Here is a 19,240-nt window from a genome sequence, read left to right on the forward strand (position 1 = left end):
AAACTAAACTCTGCCTCAGCTTGTTTCTCTCCTTGAGGACTTCAGCAGTGTTCCTTAACTTATTTCAGGAGGCTGCTGCTGAGCACTGAGGATGTAGAGCGTGTTTGGGAGTGGCTCCCTGAAATGTGACTTTTTAATAACATCATTTTACAGAAATCTGTATCATTGGCATACACTGAGCATTATAACTGCTCATTTTATACTTTTGAGATTTTTGCTCTTCAGCTGCCACAATGAGAATGTTTTTCAGTTCTACTGTGTGGTTATATAATTAACGATGTAAAGTTTTGCAACATATCGATGTGACTGAACATGGTCTGTTCAAAGAACCCAATAAAAAAAAAAAAACAGAAAAAATTATTTCACATGGGAAAAATAACTTTTATAAACTAAGGTAATTCATTTAAGTGAGTCATTTTAACAGGATTTAAGAACAAAACACTAAAACACTTATAGAAAAAAGTCAAATGAAAATGCAAACTTGTGTAACTGAGGTTATCTCTTAAAGAATTAAAGTCCTAAGTCTACATGTAGCCAGGCGGGGCTCTACCCTCTACTCTTCTCACTGGAATAGTTCTCTGCATTGTGTTGTGCAAAGGGATGAGACGGAGACCATCGCTGTCTTCCAACTGGAGCCGGATTTATTTGAAGCCAGCTGTGCAAAATGAAATAATAAAATCAATACAGCAACTTCTGGTTTTCACACGTAGACTCTGCATGTACTCCTCTCCTGGCTTAACTGGAGATCAGCGTCGACCATGTGAAAACCCTCTAACTTTCATCAAATGTCTAACAAATCCACACAGAGCCCCGTAATGCTTCTATAATGTCAAAGAGCTTAAAAATACATGTTTGAACCAGGTTTTAGCTGAGAACAGGAGCAACTGTAGCAGATTACCTCTCCTCAGCGGAGTCTCGCTGCCTCACCAGTGTTGCCAGATCAGATTGACAGTTTCCAGCCCAATCACATCTTAGAACCCCCCCATTCCAATACAAAACAGCCCAAACCACAAAGTTGCCAGACACCTCTGCAAACCCGCAAAATCATAACACATCCAAAAGAAAACACACCCAGTGTCATGATTCACACTCAGAGACTCCGGTGCGGACACTCCTGGTACACGGTACCAGGAGTTCTCTCAGGAGTACTTTAATAAAATAAAAGGTGGCAAGGGACTCCACCCAAATAAACAAGATAGCTGAGCTGTAACAAAGGATAAGAAAGAAGACGGAGAACAAAAGGAGGGGAAGGGGTGACTGAACTACTCAGCAAACACGAACAAACTAAGAAACTGCCAAACTAAACAAAATACTCCAAGAGGGAAAAAACCAGAACCAAAGTACAACACAGGAATCAGACCCCTACTAAAGGTAATGCTCAAAAGTACATCTTCAGGCCCAGCTAGAGACTGCAGGGAGCACACTGCCTGGTACGAAGCGGGGAGCTGTAGGAGGGTGTGGTCGGCGGTGAGGAAGCAGGACGGAGGGCGGGTGCTGCACCCTGATGGAGGGTGAACAGGGAGCCTTCCGTTGAGCTGCGTCAGTGAATGGAGTCACAAGCAGGGGCCTGGTGCAGCAGGGGGGAGACAGGATTAGGGCAGGGCACAACTAACTGTCATTAGTTTACGGTCCGGCGCCGAGTCTTGATCTGAAGCCAGTTTTATGGGGAGAGAAGTGAATTGATTGATTGGTAGCCACACCCTGCATCAGGTGAGTGCACTCAGGTAATCAGACTACACTCCACACCTCACCAGCATGCAGCACATGCCCACCTAAGAAAAAGGAAAGGAGGGAGGGGAAGGGAAAATGCTGGCACTAGGCAGAGCCAGAGGTGGAGGTCATGACACCCAGAGCTTCATATCTGCATCAAATAACCACTTATAAATGATAAAGAGGTTTTTGCAAATTGCAACCAGAGTGCAGTAAATCAACCAGAGGCGACACAAACTGCTAAATGAGCCCGTGGCATCCTAACAGCAGGCCCTGCTTAGTAAGGATGCCAACTGTACCAGAACATGTGCATATTTTGTTATTTATGTCACAAATGACTTGTATGAGGACGACATGCAAAACCATTTAAAACAAAAGTAAATTACACACATACAGAGCGCCTCTCCCTCCCTCCCTCCCTCCCTCTTTTTTATCCCCTCACCACTTTCCACACCTGTGGTGCTGAGAGACGACCTGCCACACAGCGGCTGATGAGTTTTTAATTCAACGAGCAGATGCCATAGAATAAGTGGGCTGCAGTTACCAAAATCAGTCCCAGTGCAAAGAGGAGAATGTGACATAAATATCATCAGAATCAGCGTCTTTCATTAACTTCAACAATGTTGAGAACTTGAACTATTTCCAGCCACTGGAAGCCAGAGCAGCTGGATAAAACATGGAGGAATCAAACCTGGTTGAAATCGGTGGACGTCAGTCGGCTTCTGCTCAGGCCAGAGGGCACATCCATGAGGCTGGAAAAGAGCCGTAATCCCAGGAGATTACTGGTGTCATCCTTCAGCACGGTCACCTGGGAAAGAGCTCTGTCAACGTGGCCATTTAAAAAGGGCAGCGTGAGCAATCTGATGACACCCAGTGCTAAATCTTTGAAACACTGGCTTCCCCCAGCATCTTGAAATGCCTCAACTTCCTGCCAAAAGGCATCGATGGCCTGATCGGTTGAGAAGCCAGCTGGTGCAAAGTTTCTCCACTGGTCCTCCAAGGTGTCCACCGAGCAGGAGACAAAGTCTTTTACTCCTGGCCTATTTATCGTTGACATCACCAGCTTCGGACAAAAATGCTCCAGTTTGTAGAAAAGTTCCATTGAGGCAGGAAGATGCATTTGATACTGCATCAGCACTTCTTTTAGAAAATCAAGACAGTGCGCGGAAATTCTATCCTTCAGCTCCGGCGCTACTGTGCTGGCTTCCAGCTGCTGGTGGGATGAGGAGTCCAGGTCCTGGTCGTGGTGTGAGAGGGAGAGGCTGGAGGATTTTAGGTCAAGTTTCACGAGATGACTGTCGTTCTTCACGAGTACGCTGGGCTTCACATCTCTCCTCAATATAGATCTGTACAGCAGCCATGCCAACTTCTAATAAAGGAGGAGACTCCAGGTCTCTTCCTGTTCAAGAGTAAAAACTGTTCTGACTCCAGAAGGTTCTCAGTCACATCATATTGTTTGTCCAAGCTGCCGAACAGGACCAGGGGAAAGAAACAAAAAACAACAACTCTCCTCAATGTCGACATGTACAGCCTGTCAAGATCTCTGAAAACACCAAGCATCTCTCCCGTTTCCAGCTGGAATAATTGTTCACAGTTTTGATTTCCATCAACACGGGCTGGAGGAAGCACACGTACAGACTGTTTGTTTTGTCACTGTACATTTCGTTCCAAAGCCTGGCTGCGTAGCAAGGTTCAGCACATGAAACCAAACTGAAGTGCAGCTTGAGGGCATCTTCCTGGGTTAGGGTTAGGGTTAGGGTTAGGGTTAGTTCAATTCTGTCGATAGAATCTGAGCTCACCAACCAACGGGTTGAGCTGGGGGATATTAATTTCAGAGCACAGCCACCATCATTGATGGCCTTGTAGACACTGTTATAGTCACTCTGGCATTTTGCTGAATGTGCAAACCAGCTGTAGGTTTCTCTTATCATATATTGCAGATTGCTTGGAAGAAGTTGCATTGCTTTATTAGCCACTCTATCCAGAGTGACAAACGCAGCGAACAAGCTGCAAACTAGGCAGCTTCTGTTTGAGCAGTGTGGAAACGGAGGGATTGTTTCCACCGTCACTGTTGCACCGTGTGTAGCCATTCCCACCATATGTTTGGTGTCAAGGCCACAATCACTCAGGAAAGAAACAATGGCGTCTGATATGCCTTGAGCATCAGCACTGAGAAGATGCCCCATGTTGTTGTGTTTCTGTGATGGGTGCTTCACACAAACAGTATGCAGAGGAGCTTGTTAGCTGATATATCTGTGGTTTCGTCCAGATAGAGAGACTATGGAGACTCACCAATATCTTCCTTTAACTCCTTTCTAAAATGTAGTGGCAGAACAGATGTGATAACAGCCGTTCACTTTGTCCTCTGCATTTTGAACGCTCCCATTTCCTCTGGGAGGATATCTGACAAGTCCTGCACAGCCGCTAGTGTTTACGGCAGGCAGCGTAGGGTGCAATCCTAACGTCTTTGACCGTACCTTGTCTTACACCAGATCCAGTCGGCCCAGCAAAAGATTTCACACTCGGCCCACAGCAGGACTTGTGTTGTTTTGTGGCGCCGTGTTCTTTCAGATCATTAAGATGAGCTCTTATTTTCTTTCTCTTTAGAGTCGTCTCCTGGGACAGATTTTCAGTCCAGGTTCCTTCCTGTTAGATTGTTTGTATTTTCCCCACTTTGGCATGATGACGATGCTAACCTCGCTAGGCCACCCGCTTCAAATTTAGCGCGGCTACAGAACATTTTGCTGTCTGCTGAACTGACGTTGGCAAATGAAATGATGCCGATTGGGGAAAAATAAACACAGATGCCGATTGAATTCAACTCTTGTCAATTCTTTATTTATTTATGTATATATTTATTAAAGAAAGAGAGCTGTTTGCACAATATTAAAAAATTTACCAAATGTGTACAAAAGCAGCCCAAATTTGAATCACCAGCCCAATGTACTTTTTCCCGCTAAAAATAGCCCAATCTGGCAAAACTGTGTCTGAGGAGGGCACAGCAAAACAACAGGAAGTTTGGTCAAAACAGGAAGTGACCAAAATAAAACAAATTTCAAAATAAAATACAAAATATACATAAAATTAATAATTGGTAATAAATAAACATGGAAACAATAAAATAAGGACTGAGGATGGACTTTTGGTGATTTATAGATCCACTGTTTCAACACACCTGTTACCAACTATTAAAAATCCAACAGCTTTACAACATATTGCTGCTCAGACATCTGAGTTTTTCTCTCCTTTTGAAAAGGTGGCGCATAAAGACAGATTAGGTCTGAACCATCGCTGTGCACGGGCAGATCACATTGTTTTGTGTTTTGTCACAATTTACTCTTAAGTTGTTTCATTTATAACATTTCTAATTCCAATGGTACATGTCTATAAAATAAAGGAATATATATATATATATATATATATATATAACACATGGGTTTTATATAGTGCTTTTCTGGACACTCAAAGACACTTTACATTGCATAATTCATTCACTCCATACTGGATGGTGGAACTACATATGTAGCCACAGCTGCCCTGGGGCAGACTGACGGAAGCTTTTCAATGGGCGAACTTGGGCTTAGACAATGTGGTTGTCGGACTCGTCCAGTCGATGTATAAAGCTGAACATCAGCTGTCTTAGATGTGCCTCACATGTTGGAACACTAGAGGACACAAAGAAATGACGTGCACGATGCCACCTTGGAGGTCGGGGCAGCAGCCTCAGAGTATCGTTGTGGGCTACTTTGAGCTTCTGCATGCTGAGCTTCTGCATGCTGAGCTTCTGCATGCTGAGCTTCTGCATGCTGAGCTTCTGCATGCTGAGCTTCTGCATGCTGAGCTTCTGCATGCTGAGCTTCTTGTCGCCAACAGGATCAATGGTAGTGGTGTTCTACATGGGTTAGCCTTAGCGCTAAGCAGGTCTCCGCGTGTATTTGCAGCAGTCTGAGTTCTTCCAGTGAAGCCGTAGTGTTTGGACCTGGGAATCTCCTCTCCCTCATACACAGTGATAGAATGCTCTGACGACTTTACTGCTGGTCGGTATTGGATCATTGTTTAGAAGTGCCTTTTTGTCGCTAGCCTGTGCAGCCGCAGCACACATAGGCCATCTTTTCTTATAAAAACCATGATACATTTCTTTGGACTACAACTAAAGCCTACTCAAATATGTACAAGTTATAGTTAACTGACTGGAATTCTTCGTCACAATGGGGCACTGTATAATGAATGAAAGTGTTGAGATGCTTGTTGGACATGAAGTTCAGAGGAAACTCACTGAGACGTGTGTGAAGCCTCAGACTGAGCTGGTACAATGTGCAGAGTTGATTTCAATCCGCACCTCCCGACAAAGGCAGCGATTTCATCTCACGTCCTAAACGCAAACCAAGTGTCGTCATCACGCAGCATGAAAACAACTTTGACCCTCCGGCTAAGTGTTCAATCATAAAGACTCACATGGTTCACCATGATAGTTTTGTCTCATCATAAGTGATGTACAGTATAGGCCGATCACAAAAGAAATCAGAGCTACTGCAACTTTACATATAATTCTCCTATCTCTTCAGAGAGATTAAAGCCAGAGGTTTACACTTCTGGTGACAAGATCATTGTGGAGGAGAAGTTTTTAAACTTTCTAGTTTCACGATAGTGATTCAGGATGAACTAAGCCACAAACTATTTTTGATCAGAGTGGGTTGCAAACTTCAGGAAAGTTTTACTTGAACTGTGTTCTGGATCCACACAGTGGTTTCATACCAAACAGAAGGGAACAAAAAGATATGAATAATGTCAATAGTCTTGACATATCAAATGAGCTCAGAGACAAAATTCCACGCTTTATGTATTCCATATATTGAATCATGCTTGACCTGTGTCCTTCAACAGCTTTGACGCCTCTTGTTTACTTGCTAAGATTGAGAGTCTGAGTGCTGAAGTATGTAAACCCAAGGCTTGTGGGGAGCACGGAGATGTGCCAGGGCTCACTGCACAGCAGATAAACCGTACTATATTAATGACTTTTTCATTGAGAGTCGTGGACTGTGGCTGGGACAAAGTGTAGTGGAAAGGTGCGACATGTAGTTGATGAACTGTTGGAAAAACACAGACATTGTATGCGTCCAAGAAACCAAAACTCTGTTAATAGCAGCTTTCATGGGACAGGAGTCTACAACAGATCGGAGTCTGGGGATATCTGCTGGAGTGGATATTCTGTGATCCCTGTGATTGGGTCTCGATTGGTATGTTGGAATTAAAATTGCCATTGATTATGTTTCCATCGTTCTAAATGTTTATACTCCATATAAATGATTTGGCAACATGGATGAATATGAAGCACTTTCTCTTATAGGCTGTTACATTGACGAAAGGGAATATACTTGTATCTTTGTGATTGATTATTTTAATGCAGACATTTCTAATGAAAAAACTTTTTTTGGGCAGCATCTGATTAGTTTTTGTCATGATAACATATAAGACACTCAGATATACCGTCCCAATAAACGTGCAGTGCGAGAGTGCAAGCATCGGGGTGCATGTCTACTGGGAGCATGTCAGCGCAAGTTAATGCTTAACATAGGCACAATGTGTTACAAATATAGTTTTCCTGTGATTCCCAGCACATTCCTAACATTCTTTATCCGTTAATGCAACTGATTAGAGTGGGTGTGTCGGTGCGTGATATTCCTGATATTCATGGAACATGTTTTTGGCTGCCAAAACATCTTCCACCAATATCAAGAATTGCCTGGATTCATGAAATTTGCAACTGAGCGCGTCGATTAGTTGTGATGCATGCTGATGCGTAATAGAGCGTGACAGCATTCGCAATGTATTCTTGTTCGTTAGGGTCCGTGACATGGCGACATGCCAGCCTGAGCAATTTGGCTGTCCTCTAGATGCTGAACGATGTGGAGCGACGTAAACTGTTCAGCAGTGGTGGTAGAAAGATGATGATGTGTGTGGAGCCACATTGACAGTATATCCAGTCGTGGACCTGACTTCTTTGGCACCCTGAGCGAACACCCACACCTCCGCAGCTTAGATGACGTCATTCTATTTTCCTCTGGTGTGCGGCGCGCCCCTTCACTGATTGCACCCTGCAGCGACTGCCCTCACTGCCCATAGCAAAAGCCATCACTGCATGTACCAAATTCTGACGATTCACCACATTCCTGACAGATTAGTGAGAGAAAATGACGATGCACAATGGCACGCAGGACCGTGCAACAATAATGGTGACAGTGCATAATGACTCGCGATGACTCACCACCGTTTCGTGCTGATTGCAACATATGATGCCAGGTCGCGGCTGTCCGTGATGACTCTGCCCTGAAGGATATCATCTTGGTCACAATCGTGATCCACTGTCACAAATCGAGATTCATGCATTTCGGGACTTTTCACTGGTATGTGTTAATGCATCTTAAAACTTTTTGTAACATACGGTAGTTTCGTGTGCCTTTGTTGACTGTGGAACTGTGCATGCGCCAAGCCTCCAGCAGCAGGGAGAGGAGGGCGATAGGACGACTGCTCCCCCACCCCCGGGCCGAGCACTGTTAAGAATAAATAACCGTGGAAAAAAAATATACATACTGTTGTTTCTGCACTCACTGCAAAAAACATTTTACATAACATATTTTATTCAGTAGTGAGGTTTGTTCTTTGTTCGTGCGCTCCACATCTTCGACAAAGGGGGATGCTCTTCTATTGGAAACTATACAGTATGTGAGTGAGGCTTGGAATTAGGGATGGGAATCGACCAACTCGATATGAAAACAGGATTCCCTGCAGACCGAGAGAACGCGTTCCTCCTCGTTTGTCACTTCCTCATTTCTCTCCAGGCTCCGCCTCCCAGAGAGGGTTCACTTGTCAACAGCGCAAAATTTGAAACAGTGTAAATTCCAGGGGGCAAAGAAGGCAAATACACATTTGACTGTTCTTTTTTAACGGAAAAATGAAATTGTTTTTTTTTTTGGTGCAGAAGACTGTAAAACTATGTTTTTTCCCCTCAAAAAAACACTCAGGAATCGTTAGGAGAATTGATAAGGAATGGGATTGAAAAGCAGAATTGACAATGGCATTGATATTAATAAAATCTTATCAATTCCCACCCCTACTTGGAATACATCTATTCTGGATCTCTGGGTTTGCACTGCATGGAAGTATTGGTGATGCTGAGATCCTGTGGGGCAGGGAAACAACGGATCACATCCCTATTTCTGTTGCTTGTTATAGTAAATATGGATAACATACCAGTCCTAAATAACATGTGTATCCACACGTGAAGGGAGAGTTGTGTGATCTGCAGTATTATTACAATCTGACAGAAATGAGTCTTCAGCAGGGGCGGGCAAACCTTTTTGGCTCAGGGGCCACCCTGACTTATAAAATGTGACAGACGGGCCGGGTCAGAACCAGATGCATACATATCAAACTTAACATAAACATAAAAAGGCATTACAGTGTTAATGATTACATCCCTTTTAGTGGGAAGAATGCACTTTTTGCCAGTGCATTGAAGGTGGTAGTTTGGTTGTGACCATTCTCAGAACAGGTCTGAGGTGTTCGTCCCTCGTCTGGGATCTGGGGGGGGGGGGGGGGGGGGGGGGGGGGGTGCTTTGTTTAATTTATAAACAGTTTACACCCATCAACCAGTTATTTCTCTAATTAAACTGAATAAGTACCAGAATGAATGGTTTCTTTTGGTTTCAGTGCAAAAGTTGAATTTTGTTCATTCAGGTTATAGTGTTTTGAAGTTCACGCACACGTTAGGCAGAAGCCAAGGCTTATTTTAGCCTGTCCCTTGAAAACCCATAGTTACCCAGGACATCAGTAATACAAGAGAAAAAACTTAACATAACAGAAGTAATACTGAAGAGAAAAACAAAACAAGCAGAAATATAATCAGGTTGCATGTCAACATATTAAATCCCACCCATTCTCCATAAATATACTGTACCTTTAGAAATATATTTAACTTTTACTTATGTAATCATGTTAATGCTAGCATATTAAGACTATGTTGAAAAGGTATCTTTTTTTAAAACATTTTTTAAATTAATACAATGAAGTATAATATATAATAAATATAATGGAATGGAATTATACTCTTCAAAATATGATAAATAAATAGATACATTTATTCTATCACCATAAACTTCATGATAACAAGCATCAACTTTAGCTACAGACTGAATATATTATTTTATTTTTGTAAACAATATTTATTAGCTATTCATCTGTAGAACAATGTGACTTTATTATTCTTTTTAATATATAGATTTTAGTTTATTATATGTTGGGAGACCAGCAAAGTAAGCTTTCCTTTGTACCGTGGAAATGTTTATGTATGTAGGGATTTCTTACCTCATAAGGTTCACCTGCTACCATTTATTTTGGGAGTCCGCGCATTGGGTACCAATTATGTTGTTTTTTTGGCAGGTTGGCTATCGATGATTAATAACTATCAAAGATAGATATTAATTCTTTTATTGAAATATTAATCTGATCTGTATCAGACACCTCGGGAGCTCCGCCTGTTTAACAGGAAATTATACCCAACTGAGTTCTGTCAGTCTCATAAGAAAAACAGTTCATTAGGAATTTGAATTATAGTTACATTAATTACAGTTCCCAGAATTAACAGTAAAGCTTGAAGGGGTTTGGAGTTCTTCACACAGAAGAGTCGACATTTCATTCACCTTTGTGCTCATTAATAAAACAGCAAGTATGATTCCAACAATTAGATTTAGTTACAATGAAAACTAATAAAACACAGATTCTAACTACCTACAGTATATACAGCTTGGTGTGTGTGTGTGTGTGTGTGTGTGTGTGTGTGTGTGTGTGTGTGTGTGTGTGTGTGTGTGTGTGTGTGTGTGTGTGTGTGTGTGTGTGTGTGTGTGTGTGTGTGTGTGTGTCTTTGTTCTGTGATAGACTAGAGACCTTTCCATGGTGCATCCTGTCCTCACCTAGGGTGGAGAAGGTGCTATTGGTCATGTGCACCACAGCACCATGTACACCACAGCACCATGTACACCACAACACCATGTACACCACAGCACCATGTACACCACAACACCATGTACACCACAACACCATGTACACCACAGCACCATGTACACCACAGCACCATGTACACCACAACACCATGTACACCACAGCACCATGTACACCACAGCACCATATACACCACAGCACCATGTACACCACAACACCATGTACACCACAACACCATGTGCACCACAGCACAATGTGCACCACAGCACCATGTGCACCACAGCACCATGTGCACCACATACACCACAGCACCATGTGCACCACAGCACCATATACACCACAGCACCATGTGCACCACAGCACCATATACACCACAGCACCATGTGCACCACAGCACCATGTACACCACAACACCATGTGCACCACAGCACCATGTGCACCACAGCACCATGTGCACCACAGCACCATGTGCACCACATACACCACAGCACCATGTGCACCACAGCACCATATACACCACAGCACCATGTGCACCACAGCACCATGTGCACCACAGCACAATGTGCACCACATACACCACAGCACCATGTGCACCACAGCACCATATACACCACAACACCATGTACACCACAGCACCATGTACACCACAACACCATGTGCACCACAGCACAATGTGCACCACAGCACCATGTGCACCACAGCACCATGTGTACCACATACACCACAGCACCATGTGCACCACAGCACCATATACACCACAGCACCATATACACCACAGCACCATGTGCACCACAGCACCATGTGCACCACAGCACCATGTGCACCACATACACCACAGCACCATGTGCACCACAGCACCATATACACCACAGCACCATGTGCACCACAGCACCATGTGCACCACAGCACAATGTGCACCACATACACCACAGCACCATGTGCACCACAGCACCATATACACCACAGCACCATGTGCACCACAGCACCATGTACACCACAGCACCATGTACACCACAGCACCATGTGCACCAGGACACCACTAGAATGTCCACCTACTCCCGTTGGTAGTGTTTATAGCACATTATCTGTTATCTGCACGTGTGAACAACAGCCTTGTTTTCCAAATGATGACGTGTAAACGGGACACTTGTCCGCTCCACTTTGTGGTGTAAACAGGGTGTGAAGCCACACTGAGCTGGAGAGTGACACACCAAACGTGCACTCTTCACCAGGTTTATACAGCCGGTGTTCTTGCTGCATTAAGTACTGGGAGACATTTACAATGATTGTGATTGAATGATTTCAAAAGTTGTGAATCTTGTTTCAGACAATAACTCATTCATTTCATTTGTTGACTTTATAACATATTCTCTTTTTTCCAATATTTTGAAATCTTTTTTCTCAGTCTTGTTTTGATGTTTCAGATATTTTCCAAGATAGCAAATTCTTTTTTTAGTCCCCAAATTCAGATTTATTCGCTGTTTTGCATCAATGTGTTTGTCAGGAGAATTTTCCTAAAACCCCCGTCCAGCTCAGCTGGTAGAGCATCAGACTCACAACCTCAAGGTAGAGGGTTCATGTCCCACGCCAGGCGCCACCTTCCTGTAGGCTCTCCACCTTCCTGTGGGCTCTCCACCTTCCTGTGGGCTCTCCACCTTCCTGTGGGCTCTCCACCTTCCTGTGGGCTCTCCACCTGCAGGAAGGTTCTTAATCAGGTGATCTGGGTGACGGTGCTCAGACTGACACCACCACCACCCGGACATGGAGAAGAGGGAGGAGATGGAGGGATTTTCCTACTAAGAAACCTTCAGGGGGACAGAAAACTCAGGAATCAGAATGAGAGCGAGTTGAAAAAGTTTAAGACCATTTTATTCCATTATTCTTGCAAGAAGAGACAAAGTCCCAGTCCAACCTCTGCATCAGGAGTTTGTCTCACTCTGAAGACAGACAGCTCCTTCTTAAAGGCTGAACTGTTTTGAGTCTGTATTGAAGGACACCAAGAGCAGCACAGAGGTTCCCACAGTGCTGACACAGGTCCTCCTGGAACTCAGACTGAACATTACACATCCTTCTTTATGAGACAGAAGCAGAGTTCCATAACTTCACATTTCATTCTCTGCGTCGCTCCATGATGAACACGAGTCTTCATGTCCCGACGCCCATTAAAGATACTTTCCTTCTTCATTAGTTGTTTCTAGAGAAAGGAAGTCACCATTTAAAATGCTCGTGGTCTTTTTGTTTGTGATTTTCTCTCCTCCTTTGCTACATTAGGAGTAAAAATGTCTGAACGATAAGCAGCGTCTGTTTCTGTCTGCAGTGATCGAAGAAAAGGGGGTGAAGATGAAGCTGACTGTGGTCGACACTCCGGGATTTGGAGACCAGATCAATAACGAGAACTGGTGAGTGAAGGGAGGGTGAACAGAGAAAGGAAGTACAACTGGCTTCTGCTTGTCTGTTCACACACACACTGTTAGAGTAACAGGTCTTCCCTCTGTGCCTCTGACTGACTGTGCTGCTCCTCCTGCAGCTGGGAGCCCGTCATGGAGTATGTCAACCAGCAGTATGAGAAGTACCTGCGAGAAGAACTGCATGTGACCCGCAAGAGGAGAATACCCGACAGCAGAGTGCACTGCTGTATCTACTTCCTGCCTGCCACAGGGCACAGGTCAGTCCAGCTCATGTCCCCGGTGGACCAGACTACACAGTCCTTCAGGCCCAACGTCTCAGGACTTAGAACTGGCATTATTTACCCTTTCTCACAAACGTTCATGTGCAGAGGGCAACTGTTTCCCACTGACAGTGTTGTTCTATAGCGCAGAGGAAAGCACGCTCCAGGTGCCTTTGGGCTGCGTCACCGTACAGGAACACTCTAGAACAGGGGTTCTCCATCCTGGAGAACCCCTGCTCTATGGTATACATATTCACCTTGTTGTAGATGCACAGCTTAATTTAAAAATGAGCAACACAATCATTGCTCTGGTATCTGCCATGGTTCTGTCAGGGATTTAAAGGTGGATGCAAGTGCAGACTCACCAAGTTCTGTAAAAACAGGCTTATTGTCCAGACGTCCGTGGAACAGGAGGAAAACGCAGGGACACAGGAGCAAGACATAGACAAGGGGCAACACGAAGACAAGGGGCAACACGAAGACAAGGGGCAACCCAAAGACAAGGGGCAACCCGAAGACAAGGGGCAACCCAAAGACAAGGGGCAACACAAAGACAAGGGGCAACACAAAGACAAGGGCAACCCGAACACAAGGGGCAACACAAAGACAAGGAGCAACACAAAGACAAGGGGCAACACAAAGACAAGGGGCAACACAAAGACAAGGAGCAACACAAAGACAAGGGGCAACAGAGGGAGAGGGGTTTAAATACACGAGGAAGGCATGGACACAAGTGGAACACAACGATGGGAGCACACAGAGGGAGAGGGCCGTTGGTTAAATGGAAACACGAGGTGAGACACGGGGACAGACAGAGACCTGACAGGTTCTGGTCGTCTGTCTATTCACAGATGAGCAGTTCAAGTCTTTAGTGCAGTTCTACACATTCGTGCTGAGTACCCGGAGATGGAGAACATGAACGCTTAGGAAAGTTTCACTTGAAAAACTTTTGTAAAAGAGTTTTTCTTCATGATTGATGTCAGGATGTCTCATACTATTATAAATCCTCTTCTTTATATGATAAAAAAAACATCGTGTTAATCAAATGTGTTTAACTCTTTATGTTGACTTATTTCAGAATAACCAGATATTTTAGGCTTTACTTGCTGCAGCACTAAACTTCAGACTATTTCCCTTGTATTGTCTTTATATTCAGCTTGTTGAACGAGAAGAAACGAATCCTACTGCTGCACATGTCATCCTTCTCAGTGTCTTCCAACGTTTCCCTCTTCTTGGTCTCATTTTGCCCTTTCTGGAAATGTTCCATAGGTCTGTAGTTTAAAGCCCTACTCCTGCATTCGCACTTAAAATCATTTCCACCGCTGGCTCCATAAGTCAACAAAGAGAGAAAAGGTTTGATGATAAATGTGCACGACTCTGAAAAGTTTCTGTGTCACGATCTGTGGGGTAAAGATTTGGAATAAATAAGGAATGGAGATAAAACAAATATCAAAAATTATTTGGTTTAAAAAAAAGATATAAATGACTGATTCTGGAGAGGAACAATCGTTAATGACTGTGAGGGTTTGTTTGCCCAGTGGAGAATATTGCATCAATATATTAAGCCGGGAGCCAGGTCCACCCCAGGTCCAGCCCAGGTCCACCCCAGGTCCAGCCCAGGTCCACCCCAGGTCCACCCCAGGTCCACCTCAGGTCCACCCCAGGTCCAGCCCAGGTCCACCCCAGGTCCACCCCAGGTCCACCCCAGGTCCAGCCCAGGTCCAGCCCAGGTCCAGCCCAGGTCCAGCCCAGGTCCACCCCTCAGGATGTCAGTTATTTCTAGTTAACCTATATGTTGGACCATCACCAGGTGATACTGACCATTCCCAACTCAAGGCCAGAAAACCTCCTTTTAGGAAAAAGTTTCTGAAATTATGTAAATGTTAATATTAGGTACTGTAATTACGTAGATTGTCATATAAACAGGAAGTTTTGCATGGAGTACCCTAGCACATAGCACGAGCACGAGCAAAATAAGATTTGGGGTGACACTGTTGGCGCAGTCCTGCTGACTCAGGTGAAGAGTTGTTTAGGAAGGAAAAACTCAATCCAGCCTTCATGGCCTCTGGCCTGCATGCGAGGAGCAGCAGCCTTTTATTGAATTGCACCACCACCTGTGTGTAGCCATGCCCACACCTGTGTGTAGCCATGCCCACACCTGTGTGTAGCCACGCCCACATCTGTGTGTAGCCACGCCCACACCCGTGTGTAGCCACGCCCACACCTGAAAGCAAGTCACACACATTAGATCAATTAAGAACACAAAGTCCCACAGGTCAACACCCCCACTTGTTCTTAGAGGCCCCCAATCAGTTCTATCCACCGCTCTGTATTATCAATAATCAATCAGTTCTATCCACCGCTCTGTATCATTAATAATCAATCAGTTCTATCCACCGCTCTGTATTATCAATAATCAATCAGTTCTATCCACCGCTCTGTATCATTAATAATCAATCAGTTCTACCGACCGCTCTGTATTATCAATAATCAATCAGTTCTATCAACCGCTCTGTATTATCAATAATTAATCGGTTCTATCCACCGCTCTGTATCATTAATAATTAATCGGTTCTATCCACCGCTCTGTATCATTAATAATCAATCGGTTCTATCCACCGCTCTGTATCATTAATAATCAATCAGTTCTATCCACCGCTCTGTATCATTAATAATCAATCAGTTCTATCCACCGCTCTGTATTATCAATAATTAATCGGTTCTATACACCGCTCTGTATCATTAATAATCAATCAGTTCTATCCACCGCTCTGTATTATCAATAATTAATCGGTTCTATCCACCGCTCTGTATCATTAATAATCAATCAGTTCTATCCACCGCTCTGTATTATCAATCAATTAGTTCTATCCACCGCTCTGTAGTATTAATAATCAACCAGTTCTACCAACCGCTCTGTATTATCAATAATCAATCAGTTCTATCCACTGCTCTGTATTATCAATAATTAATCGGTTCTATCGACCACTCTGTATCATTAATAATCAATCAGTTCTATCCACCGCTCTGTATTATCAATAATTAATCAGTTCCATCCACCGCTCTGTATCATTAATAATCAATCAGTTCTATCCACCGCTCTGTATTATCAATAATTAATCGGTTCTATCCACCGCTCTGTATCATTAATAATCAATCAGTTCCATCCACCGCTCTGTATCATTAATAATCAATCAGTTCTATCCACTGCTCTGTATTATTAATAATCAACCAGTTCTACCAACCGCTCTGTATTATCAATAATCAATCAGTTCTATCCACCGCTCTGTATTATCAATAATTAATCGGTTCTATCCACTGCTCTGTATCATTAATAATCTATCGGTTCTCTCCACCGCTCTGTATCATTAATAATCAATCACTTCTATCCACTGCTCTGTATTATCAATAATTAATCGGTTCTATCCACTGCTCTGTATCATTAATAATCTATCAGTTCTATCCACCGCTCTGTATCATTAATAATCAATCAGTTCTATCCACCGCTCTGTATCATTAATAATCTATCAGTTCTATCCACCGCTCTGTATCATTAATAATCAATCAGTTCTATCCACCGCTCTGTATCATTAATAATCAATCAGTTCTATCCACCGCTCTGTATTATCAATAATCAATCAGTTCTATCCACCGCTCTGTATCATTAATAATCAATCAGTTCTATCCACTGCTCTGTATCATTAATAATCAATCAGTTCTATCCACCGCTCTGTATTATCAATAATCAATCAGTTCTATCCACCGCTCTGTATCATTAATAATCAATCAGTTCTACCGACCGCTCTGTATTATCAATAATCAATCAGTTCTATCAACCGCTCTGTATTATCAATAATTAATCGGTTCTATCCACCGCTCTGTATCATTAATAATTAATCGGTTCTATCCACTGCTCTGTATTATCAATAATTAATCGGTTCTATCCACTGCTCTGTATCATTAATAATCTATCAGTTCTATCCACCGCTCTGTATCATTAATAATCTATCAGTTCTATCCACCGCTCTGTATCATTAATAATCAATCAGTTCTATCCACCGCTCTGTATCATTAATAATCAATCACTTCTATCCACCGCTCTGTATTATTAATAATCAATCGGTTCTATCCACTGCTCTGTATTATCAATAATTAATCGGTTCTATCCACTGCTCTGTATCATTAATAATCTATCGGTTCTATCCACCGCTCTGTATCATTAATAATCAATCAGTTCTATCCGCCGCTCTGTATTATCAATAATTAATCGGTTCTATCCACCGCTCTGTATTATCAATAATTAATCGGTTCTATCCACTGCTCTGTATCATTAATAATCAATCAGTTCTATCCACCGCTCTGTATTATCAATAATTAATCGGTTCTATCGACCACTCTGTATCATTAATAATCAATCGGTTCTATCGACCACTCTGTATCATTAATAAACAATCACTTCTATCCACCGCTCTGTATTTTCAATAATTAATCGGTTCTATCCACCGCTCTGTATCATTAGTAATTAATCGGTTCTATCCACCGCTCTGTATCATTAGTAATTAATCGGTTCTGTCCACCGCTCTGTATCATTAATAATTAATCGGTTCTATCCACCGCTCTGTATCATTAATAATCAATCAGTTCTATCCACCGCTCTGTATTATCAATAATTAATCGGTTCTATCCACCGCTCTGTATCATTAATAATCAATCAGTTCTATCCACCGCTCTGTATTATTGATAATCAATCAGTTCTATCTACCGCTCTGTATTATTGATAATCAATCAGTTCTATCTACCGCTCTGTATCATTAATAATCAATCAGTTCTATCCACCGCTCTGTATTATTAATAATCAATCAGTTCTATCTACCGCTCTGTATTATTAATAATCAATCAGTTCTATCCACTGCTCTGTATCATATAATCAATCAGTTCTATCCACCGCTCTGTATCATTAATAATCAATCAGTTCTATCCACCGCTCTGTATCATTAATAATCAATCGGTTCTATCCACCGCTCTGTATCATCAATAATCAATCGGTTCTATCCACCGCTCTGTATCATTAATAATCAATCAGTTCTATCCACCGCTCTGTATCATTAATAATCAATCAGTTCTATCCAGCGCTCTGTATCATCAATAATCAATCAGTTCTATCCACCGCTCTGTATCATCAATAATCAATCAGTTCTATCCACCGCTCTGTATCATTAATAATCAATCAGTTCTATCCACCGCTCTGTATTATTAATAATCAATCAGTTCTATCCACTGCTCTGTATCATCAATAATCAATCAGTTCTATCCACCGCTCTGTATCATCAATAATCAATCAGTTCTATCCACCGCTCTGTATCATCAATAATCAATCAGTTCTATCCACCGCTCTGTATCATTAATAATCAATCAGTTCTATCCACCGCTCTGTATCATTAATAATCAATCAGTTCTATCCTCCGCTCTGTATCATTAATAATCAATCAGTTCTATCCACCGCTCTGTATTATTAATAATCAATCAGTTCTATCCACCGCTCTGTATCATTAATAATCAACCAGTTCTATCCTCTGTATAGTTTGAAGATGAAAGTTTAACATATGAACATGGTTCTACTGATTCAGTAGGAACGTTCCACTAAAGAAACATCTAGAACTCTGCAGCTCGGTTGTTTATGATCACGTGGATCAATAAGTCTGATATTTGAAGATATTAAATATCTGAGATGAATCTGGTTCAATTCTCCACCTCACCATCAGCACCACCAGGTTCTCCGTCTCCAGAATGTGCTGCTCAAGGTTCTAAGTTGGCGTACCGGGACCAACATTCTCCAGCTCAGTTTATTTGTTTACATTACAAACG

General features: G+C 42.7%; 1 protein-coding gene across 4 annotated transcripts in view; it reads left to right on the forward strand.

Moving 5' to 3' along the window:
- Window positions 1–19,240, forward strand: part of septin12 (septin 12) — a 74,936-nt gene that overhangs the window by 47,371 nt on the left and 8,325 nt on the right. For all 4 annotated transcript variants that reach the window (XR_013936332.1, XR_013936333.1, XM_080488119.1 and 1 more), the window contains exons 4-5: window positions 13,025–13,106; window positions 13,235–13,372. Coding sequence is in view for 2 of the 4 variants with exons in the window: in XM_080488119.1 (XP_080344245.1) it covers window positions 13,025–13,106; window positions 13,235–13,372 (220 nt within the window). In the remaining 2 variants the exon portion in view is untranslated. The remainder of the gene's footprint in view (window positions 1–13,024; window positions 13,107–13,234; window positions 13,373–19,240) is intronic.

The sequence above is a fragment of the Lipophrys pholis genome (assembly GCF_963383615.2).
Source record: "Lipophrys pholis genome assembly, chromosome: 19".
Classification (NCBI taxonomy): Eukaryota; Metazoa; Chordata; class Actinopteri; order Blenniiformes; family Blenniidae; genus Lipophrys; species Lipophrys pholis.